This window comes from Corvus brachyrhynchos, unplaced genomic scaffold (genome assembly GCF_000691975.1).
Source record: "Corvus brachyrhynchos isolate BGI_N302 unplaced genomic scaffold, ASM69197v1 scaffold203, whole genome shotgun sequence".
Classification (NCBI taxonomy): Eukaryota; Metazoa; Chordata; class Aves; order Passeriformes; family Corvidae; genus Corvus; species Corvus brachyrhynchos.
Window position 1 is genome coordinate 1,339,441 of NW_008237408.1, and position 10,439 is coordinate 1,349,879.

The 10,439-nt window shown below is 45.3% G+C and overlaps 1 protein-coding gene across 12 annotated transcripts in view; it reads right to left on the reverse strand.

Moving 5' to 3' along the window:
• Window positions 1-10,439, reverse strand: part of HMBOX1 (homeobox containing 1) — a 110,925-nt gene that overhangs the window by 26,239 nt on the left and 74,247 nt on the right. For all 12 annotated transcript variants that reach the window (XM_017730851.1, XM_017730855.1, XM_017730850.1 and 9 more), the window contains one exon: window positions 8,614-8,767. In XM_017730851.1, the coding sequence (XP_017586340.1) occupies window positions 8,614-8,767 (154 nt within the window). The remainder of the gene's footprint in view (window positions 1-8,613; window positions 8,768-10,439) is intronic.

Genomic DNA, 10,439 nt, shown 5'->3' on the forward strand with positions numbered 1-10,439 from the left:
GGAATGCTCTGCACAGCTCTGGAAAGCGGGAAAGGGAGAATCCAACCGCACTCTGCGCTGGATGGTGCTCCCAGATCCTCCTTGCTGACGGGAGCAGCAAGGCCAGAGGTGACAAGGTGCCAGCTTGGTTCTGAATTCCTCCTGAATGCTTTCCAGATCACTCAGGAAGTTAATTTTGTAATTCCCGTCAGTGGGTTTGTTCCAGGGGTAACATCGCACACAGCCTGGGTGAATCCTGCTGTGAGGGGTAACTCTTCCCTCAGCTTGGATCTGTTCTGGACAGCCCAGTCATAAAATGCAGCCTGAACGTGCCAGGGGCCACTTCACATTTTGTGTGACAAGTTTGTCATGGCTTTCCCTGCCTCCTGAATCCATGTTAAAATAGCTGAGAAAATAACAATTTAGCTGATTAATACCAGCTTTTTGTTCCTAATTCCTTCTGTGTCCTTTAAACAGGACAGTCACAGGAAGAACAACACCATGAGGGACTGAGGAAAGTCAAGAAAGCTCGAAGGGAAAGAAATCACAGCACCAGACTTGTATTTTTACACTGTCCTTACAGCAGGCAGCATCTAGAGGTCTCAACATGATTGTAAAGAGCAGGAGGTTCTGTGCATGAACTCAGCACAAGCCCTTGACTCACTCAAGTTGTGCCCTAAAACAACTGGCACTAACAGTTACATTAAATAAAGTTCTGCAAGGTGAATTATTTATACAGGATACAAATAAAGCTGATGTTTTTGAAATTCACAGCAATTAACGCTCCCACGGCTGAACTTCATTTGTTATCTCTGCATTAAGCAAAGCATTGCACATGGAAAAGAACAAATTCCAACTCCTCACGTATGTGAGCGGGTCTAAATCAGTTGTAATTCTCAGGAAAGACTATTCCAAGAAGAGATACTCTCAATCAATACACAAAAGTGATCAGCAGAAAAACAGATGTTGGGCTCGAGGTCAGAGAACAACAGGGCTCGGATTCAGCTGCTTGTGTAAGGGAATATTCACCCTGGAAATATGGAAATCAGTTCTGCTTGGGTCCCCACTCACCTGCCCCAGGTCACTAAAAATTGAATGTAAGAATAGAAAAGGTCCAGAGAAGAGTGACAATTAATATCATTAGAGGCAAGGGAAGCCTTGGTGTCTGAGAAGAGATAAGAGAGCGACTGTTAAGTTCAGAGAGGAGATAAACGAGCAGCACATTGATAGCAGCACATACAGAGAATGATCCTGGATAAATGCAATGTTCTGCCTTATTCTTTCTCATGATACTCATGCCAAAGGGACCTTTGACTTTTTAAACACATTTTAGCATATAAAATGAAACTAGGTATAATTAGTTCTCCGGAAGTACCCTGAAGACCTTAGCAGGATTTAGAAGGAATTACATATTTATGTGAATAATAAGAATGCCCAGAGCTGCAATAGCAGGATTAAAAATACAGGATAGGAGATAAGAGCTTTTTTTTTCCACAGCCACATAGCTCCTGGCCAGGTGTGAACCAGGCACAGGATGGAGAGGACAGGTAGAAAGAATGATAAACACCATCACTATTATCACCTGGGATGAGATCCTGCTTCTCACCTTCACAAGAAAAGGGACAGAACACTGAGGATCTCAGCTGGGGCTGGAGAAATGCAGTAGAATACCTGGACTAGAGAAGAATTTCCATTCCTAAAATGTGGGTTTCCTGCACCAGCCAGAGCTGTTACAAATCAGACTGACAAAGTTGCTTTTTCTAAACGCTGATTTCAGTTATTCTGACCTTGGCAGATACAAGAATTTTATCTGAAATCTGCTGCAAGGAGCTGCCCCTCCCACAGATCATCTTTTTATTATTTTTAAAAAAGAGAAACAGAGAACACAAGGCACCTGAGCTCTCTAGAAAGCAAAATAACTCATGAGGTGCTGGATCCTTGAAGAAACCAGAGTCTGGCGAGGCTTTGGACAGACATCCTTGCATTCTGTTTTACTGCCTGCAATCTGCCAAACAACTGGGATTTGCTTACAGCTGATTAGAATAGGAAGCTTGTGTATTATGCATGTCTGAGAGGGAACAGAGCTTGATCTAATGCAAAATAAGGCAGATCCTGTGTGCCAAGCAGAAAATGGCTGCTCTTGCATTTTATGAAGACACAGAGCAACGACCCTGAGCCAAACCACTCGAACCTTCGCACAACCAGATGATCTTGCCTGTGTCTGAATGGTAAAGTGAACTTTGCTGGGTGCCTTTGCAAAGTGCCTTTGCTCAGATCTCGAAGCATTTCAGGAGCACAAACAGCAAAGATCCTAAAAAAACCCGCTCCCTGCGTCTCAAAGGACTTAATGTAGTTGAACCTCCCCCTGGAAGTTGCTGACTAACAAACACCTTATGACAGGATTGAAAGAGCTGGAAAAAAATATAAAGAAATCACCTGATGTTTCCCTCTGCATTAAGATCAAGTATCTCAGAACCATCCTGACAGATTTCAGCTAATTTGCTCCTGAGAAATGTTCTGTAGCTCCTGTAGATAACCTGCTTAGTGCTGTGCCATTCCTGAAGTCAGGAAGTTTTTCCTAATGCCAATGTTCCTTGGTAACCCAAGAATAGAGGCTTCTGGCACTTTTCCCTTGGCTTGACTCATCTCCCAGGCTGGTAGTGGATATTTTACAGATGAGAACAGCGAAGCCACCAAAAGGTTCAAGGACACCTGAGGGTCACAGGGACAGCAGAGATAATTCCCAGCCCTCCTCACTCCCAGCAAGCCCAGGGAAGATGAGCAGCATTCCCGAGCCAACCCGTGGCCATCGTTATATTGATGAGAAGCTGCTGTTCTGTTTCTAACAATGTAGCAGCCTAATGGAAGAGGCCAAAGGACATTACTTCCTGCTCTGTTGTCAGCTTGGGAAGGGAGAAACGCAATGAATCCCAAACTTAAATCTCCTCCAAAGCCTTGCACAGGAAACTTAGATCCCCTGTGGGGCCAGTATTAAGGTTCTGCTGGAAGACATAACTAAGAGTAATGGGATGAAATTAACTAAGAAAATTTCCTAACTGAATTTCAGGAGCTAATAGAGCTCTCGTTTTCCCCAGGGAAGCCGTGGAAGCCCCGGCGCTCGGGAGAGCTGCAGTAAAAGCGCTTTCACAGTCGGAAGGATTTCTAATAAGGCACGTCAGGCCTCATCTCACTCGGGGCCAGGACCATGCCCAGGGCACCGCCTTGGGATCAGGGTGGGATGAGCCTCTTCCAGGAGGGGAAATGAGGCTGAACCTCCCAGCACCACGATGGGAATGCAGCAGTGACTGGTCTCAGCATGGAGATGACTTTCCTCAGCTTGGGTCCACTTCGAAGGGGGAACAAAACCAAAACTGGTCAAATCAGAGTTTGGTAGTGGTGGCACAGTAATTATGGAATTATGGAATGGCTTGAGTTGGAAGGGACCTTAAAGATCGTCTTGTTACAATTCTGACACCTTCACTATCCCAGGTTGCCTCAAACCCATCCAACCTGGCCTTGGACACTGCCAGGGATCCAGGGGCAGCCACAGCTTCTCTGGGAATTCCAGCCCAGCCCCTCACCATCCTCACAACCAGGAATTCCTTCCCAATATCCCATCTATCCCTGCCCTCTGGCAGTGGGAGGCCATTCCCTGTGTCCTGTCCCTCCATCCCTTGTCCCAAGTCCCTCTCCAACCCTCCTGGAGTCCCTTGAGGCACTGGAAGGGGCTCTAAGGTTTCCCTGGATCCTTCTACAGGTGAATACCCCCAGTTCTCTCAACCTTTCCTCATAGGAGAGGTGCTCCATCCCTCTAATCCTCATGGACCTAATGCATTCCTGTTCCTTGCAAAAATCACAGGATCCCTCTTCCACGATGCCACCACACCTCTCAGTACAACCAGGCCTGTAAAGAAACCAGGAACTCATCCAACTCAAACCAAACAAAATCAGAGCAAAACCAAGCACATCAAAACACTCCACGGAAATTTGTCATCTTTTTGTTAAATTTCCCTTCTTGGTGCTCCCAGCTGTGCATTCCTGTCCTTTGCCCCAGGACAGCCCTGGCACAGCCTCAGTGCACAGCAAGCTGAAGCAATTCAGGAAAATGCAGGGGGAAATAAAAAGGATTTACTTTTCCTGAAGCAGGCTGAACTGGCTGCTATTTCCATCAGACAAGAAACATCTCTGGCACAGCGCAGGGCGGCAGGAGCAGGGAAACTGAGGAGGAGGAATTGAGAAGGGTGGTGAGACAGAATAACACCTAAGGATGAGCTGGTGACAAACTTAATTCAGCTCAGCTACAGCATGAAACTGTACCCCCCTATCTTGGGAAATCTAAACCCATTCCTCTTCTGAATAAAGCCAAGTGAAACACCTGACTCTGTTTTGCCACCTATGAAATGGGGATGATGGGGATCTATATGATCTCAGTCTTATTTAATTTAAATGCACCTTTACGAAAGGAGCTTCAGAAGCACAGACAAGTGTTAAAATCAAAACCCAGAGCGATAAAATCAAACCAAATAACCCTCAACCAGAAAGCAAAGTCCCTGCTCCCTAGACAAACTGAAATACATTCAACTGCTGAATTATTCATTTTTGTTTGGGGCAGAATTTGCAGTTATTTTAATTTAATCTTTGGATAAAGCATATACTTAAAAAACAACACTCAACTCCCCCCCCAGTCTTTAATGGCACTCATGAAAAGTGCCTTAAAACGGGTATAAAGTCACTGATTCTGCTGCCAATCTTAGTTATTTTTTTGCCTGAAAAAGAAGATAAACCTTTATTTCAACATATGATTAGAGGAGAAGCATACATCACTGGGGGGAAAAAAAATAATAATTAAAAAAATAGACTGACAAGACAACCCAGCTTCATTTAAAAAAGAGAAAGCCCTAAGGGAATTTTCAATTTCATACTTCTAATGAGAGGGGTTGAAAAGAAGAAGCAAAGCAGAGGAAAGAAAAAAAAAAAACCCAACAAGATCTGTGGGACAAGACGTAACAAAAAAAGAACACGAAAGTGAACCAGAGAGAGGCTTTCAAGTTTAACCTCGGGTTTGCACAGAAAGGACTCTTGCAGCCTTAGCTCCGCTCCCAAAGGAGGGCAAAGCCACACAACAACATCGACACACTCAAACCTCAGCATATTCCATGAGCAGGAGGCTCCAGAAGAGAACAGGTCAAGGTTGGCATCAGTAGCACTGCAGTTGTCTGAACCACACCTAGTCTGCAGTTAAATATAGAACTTTACTTTCTGGAACTACTGCTCCTCTTAACCTTCAGAGCATAAATATGCAGGGAGATATCTACAAAAAAATAAAAAATAAAGGGATAAAGAGACCTGAATCTGTTGTCCAAAAAATCTAAGACCAGGCATTAATAAACTACCCTGGGAGGATTCCAAAAAAGCAGTAAAGGCTGGAGAATTGAATTACAGAAACCACAAGCAGCATCCTGGAAATCCAGTATAAACCAATTAGGTCCTTTAATATACATACCCTCTACTCAGACCCTTAGGTATATCAGACATTTCAGGATATGGCCCTAACTTTAATCTTCATTCCATGAGGTTGGCACCAATATAATAATTAATTGAACTGCAATTATTTGTTGATTTAAATCTCTTAAAAAAAGAGAAACTACCCCTTCAACCCTCACCCTTCTCATTCAGTTCATGGACCAAATCCTGACCAGTGCTGTGAATTTTCAATTGGAGAGCCTGCTCCTAAACAGCAAATCCCTCTGATTCTTGCAACCACAGTCAGATTCTTCCCTTGAAGTGCTCTCAGCTGGTTTGACGCATGGCCTTTCAGCAACTTCAGTTTTTACCAACTGAATCCGAGACAAAAGCAGCAGGCACAATTCAGTGATGGAGCAGGTCAACACCCTCTTCCTCACCCAAAAAATGTTTGTATTTCAGAGGGAAGGAGGAGTTTTGCAGAGATTCCCCTAAGGTCTGGATTCCACCCTCTTATCTTCAGGCATCAAACTAAACCACCAAAGTCAGTTCTAATTGCAGGAGGCAGCCGGAGAGGAAGGTGCACAGAGCCCTCCTCTGAGTGCATTAGTGGGATGGAATTGTCTCCTGGATCTGTTTCTCCTTCCTGGACAGGTATCAGCCCAAATGAACGAGCACTTCCCTGAGGTTCCCAGAGCAGCAGCTCAAAACCAGGTGCCTATATCCTTGTGTGCACCAACATCAGAGCCAGAAGCTGCAGGACACACATACACAGTGCTCTGAAAGTTGTCTTTCATTAGGGAAAACAGTCCATTAAACGGAGATGCCTCCACTCAGAGTCAAAACTTAATCCTGCAGAGGAAAATGCAAATTACCAAACAAATAGCACCAGCCCACAGGCAATGCCAAACACCATTTTAGCGGCCAAATGCTTATTCCTGACCCTGTGGCACCAGAGGAACCTGATCTGCTTGGGCCAAAGGGTCTGGTTACCTTCATCCTGCTGCTGTTATGAGTCATATCATGGACAAGCCTGGAAAACTCCAGTGACCTGGAAGTGAAATTAGTGATTTTTTTCCAAGGGCTCCCAGAGGAGCATTTTTCTCCCACTCTTTCAAAACTTGTCACATAAAACAGCTCATCCTTACAGCTCAACTAGGCCTATTAAAGCACAACAGTTAAACAACCATATTCCCAGCCTGCTTTATGGTGTAGTTTTATTGTCACACAACACTTTTACTGTTCTTGCCTCGAGTAGAACTCCTCAGCTTTGCTTCCCAGTACCACACACAAGGCTGTGAAACCCAGCACCCACAGTGACCTAGCCAAGAGCTTGGTAAATTCATATTAAAAGCCAGGATTAAGGCAATGTGGCAGCAGCAGAATAAGCAGAAAACCCCAGCAGCAAAGCCCTTAAAGAGCACAAGACACAGAGAACAAAACCAAGAACAACAAAGAAGAATAATTTAATGAAAAATTAGATCGAGTGATTATGTATCTGCATTCACAACTGGATGATTTCCAGTGTCAACACCAACTTGATTCTTTCAATACCCAAATCTCACACCTTTCTAACAGATGTCCCAGCAGAGACTGGCTTGAGGACAGAGGTGGATGAGGAAAGGGTGGCTTGCTCAGCTCTCTCTCTGCTGTTTCCGCAGCAAAGGAGTCTGAGGCACAGTCAGGGTTCAAACAGCAAGTAACAGCAGTTGTTACACTTTGGGCCAGACAGAAACCAAGAAGAAAAACACCCATGCCCAAAGAGCTCTAATTCTACTCCAAATAAGCACTTCACACACAGAGAGCTGATCAGGAGACGGTGCTGCCCTGAGGGCACACAGAGCTGTGGTGGTTCTGTCCTTCTGCACACACAATCAGGGCAGAGGAGCATTTCAAAGTGCTAAAGATCCTGTCCTGCCCCTTGTTCTGCCTCTGTGGCGAGGGACACCAGAGAAACACAGGCCCCAGCACTAGCAGATCACAGGACTTTGCATTAGTTGGGTCTAACAAAGCAGAGCAGATTTCAAACATTTACATTATTTGCTTTGGGGAAACATCCAGGCAAAGCCAAAAATATCAATGCAGCAACAGGCCAGAATAGGGAAACAAACACTCAAGTTACTGGTTCCAGTCCTGCAAAGACACAGAAGTGTGTCCAGCTTGGGCTCCTGAGGGAGCTCAGGATTTTGGTCTTAGCTCAGGCAAAAGATGCTTTTCTGCTCCTAATCAGCTCCCAAGACCCCCGTGGAAGCAAGAGGAAAGGGAAGCATTAAAGAAATGGTAAAAGCACATCCAACAGATCTGCTGGCCGAGGTCTCACTGGGGTTGCAGACCAGAGAGGAGTGTAGCACACGCAGCCATTCAGTCCGTCCATGGAAAGGAGGTTCCTCACACTCTCAGACGGGAGAAAACTCCTCCCAGCCATTTAGCCCTGGACAGAAACAGGCATTCATCCCTAAACTACATCCACCTTCTCCAGCCCTTTTCTCTTGTAGAACATTATCCACAAAAGAGACATTCCTGTAAGCAGAGAGAAAGGCAAAGCCTGCCCAGGCTCAGAGAGGAGAGCTGGGAGCTCTAATGATCACCTGCCACTCTGCATCTGGATTTGAAAGATCCACTTTGCTCTGTGCTGCTCCCAGCTCCTGTAAAAGGGTTCTAAGAGCCTTTTTGGACCAGGAATCTACTGCTTGTTAGGCAAAGTTCTGCATCCCAAACAATTACGGTACTGCCAAAATGGCAGTATCCACTTCAAAACACCACGAGGCATCAGGAGGACAAGGCAGGGAAGTGGGAAAGGAGAAATGCAGAATGTAAAGAGCTTGCAGGACCCCCCAAGAGAGCCTGGATCAGGATAAGTGGAGAAGTTTCTGCAAAAGCAAAGGGAAGAGCTGAACACTAACACTCTCAGACTGAGCTAAGGACACGATGTCCTGGGGCATACAAAAACAAAGAGATACTGTCCAGAGCAGTGTTACAACTTTTTAAACAACACAAGAGGCAAAACAGCTCCTCCTACTCCATCATCATGAATTAAAACTCTTACAGGCTGGCAGGAGGCTACAACACATCCATGAAAACAACACTGGGGTTCACCAGAGCAGGGAAAAGAACCCTTGTCTTGGCTTTAGAACTCCCATCTCCAAACCCTCTCGAGGAGCCACCACGTACCTTTCCATAACAGCCAGGCACTCCTTTCTCCACGTGAACCGACTGCCTCGCCGTAGTCTGAAGGTCCCAGAGGTAGCTGTGACTGGGGGAGGTGTCTGTCTCCATTCTGGCTCTTCTATTGGGATGGGAGCGGGTCTCATGCTTAGTGTAGCCCCTAAAGATAATAAACACTGTGTTTCCCAGGGGGTTAAAAGTCAGGCCCATCCTCTCACTCCTGCTCGTGAAAAAAAAGACAAGACAGGTGATGAAACCATTCAAACTGGAAAAAAAAGAAAGCGTTATCACGGATACCTTGAAGATACACAAAGCCAGCTAAATTCCCAGTTCCCAACCTCCAAGGCAGAAGGGAATGACCATGGAAATCTAAGGAGCTGATGGGCACTTAGGAAAATGTCCTGTCTTCATCAAGAGGAAAAGGATCACACAGAAAGGGTGAGCTGTGCCCCAGCTGGGATTTATTTGGGTTGTGCTGCCACCTCAGCTGTCACAAAATAGGGAACAGCAGTTTCTATTTAATTACACAGCAGTCTCAGGAAGCAAAATGGGAATTTATACCAAAGGTATTTCAACGTGTCCAAAGAGCTGAGGAAATACCTGAAGCAGCTTCACCAATAGGAACACCCTGTGGCCTGGGCAAACATGGGCTCACGAGTGCCAGGGTGCCTGAAAAAGCCACTGAAAGCAGATTAACATCACAACCTTCCTCTCCTGCTCCCCTTCTATGGATATATTTCTCCTTTCTGTGAGTCTGAGCTGGAAAGCATCAGGCACGAAACAGGATTTGGCAAGATGCCCTCAGGAAAGGCCCCTTTGAAACTTACCCCTGATCCTTTCCACAACAGCCTCTCAGTTAATAAATCAAGATAAATCAAGACACTCAGGGAGATCGATCTTTCCTACATCCCTTGGTGAGGATGGGAACCTGGGATAGGACACGAGGACAGAAACCAGGGTATGTTCTGAAGGACAGCTTTGTGCTCAGTGACTTCCCCCGTAGGGAAGAGAGAGCTGTTCTAGTGTGCAAAAAAAAAAAAAGAAAAAAAATTTAGGAAAAAAGGTTGTATGAAAAGATAAATCACCCACAAGCATCCTGAGCTCCAGTGGAATTCCTGCACTGAGGCAGCTTGGACAGATCCAGGAGAAGCAGCAGCCCTGCTCTGGTGTTGGGAACACTCAAGAGCAGGGCTGTGACAGCAAACCCCTTTGGGTGCTCAGGCCTGATCAGAATGGTTGGGATTTAATCATCAAAACACACCGTGTTAGTGAAACAACACTGCTTCTCCACAACGGAGTGAAAGGGTCAAGGGAACCTAAGAGTTTAACCAATAAACAAATTCCTACAGCTAAAAAGCAAGAAATGAGCTATTCAGGCACTTGGCCGTGTTCCTCTCCAGAAATGCACACGGAGTCTTTTCCTTCCTGCCAGGGGCTTGCATCTGTGTGAGGTAGTGGAGCCCAAAATAATTTAGGAATGTTACCCAGGAGGAGTCAGTAGGAAGTGAAGCCCACAATCTCTGCCTTGCACACACAAGGCACGGTGCCTCTTCCTAATTCCCAGCTAACGAGCCTACACAGATTACTTGGTTCCATTGAAACATGAAATATTTCCTATAGTGCCAATTTACTGGGAGGCCGTTTCAAGGAAAGCTCCTTATCTGGTCTTTCTGCTACTTGCACAGTTTAGGGGGCTGGGTGGCTATCAAGTTGCCAGGCTTTAAATACACTTAAAAACTTAAAAAAAAAAAAAAATTATCATTTTAAAAAGAGACAGGGGAGAACAGGAAAAAAAAATTAGCTTTCCCAGAATTGTGTTAGCAATACGCTTT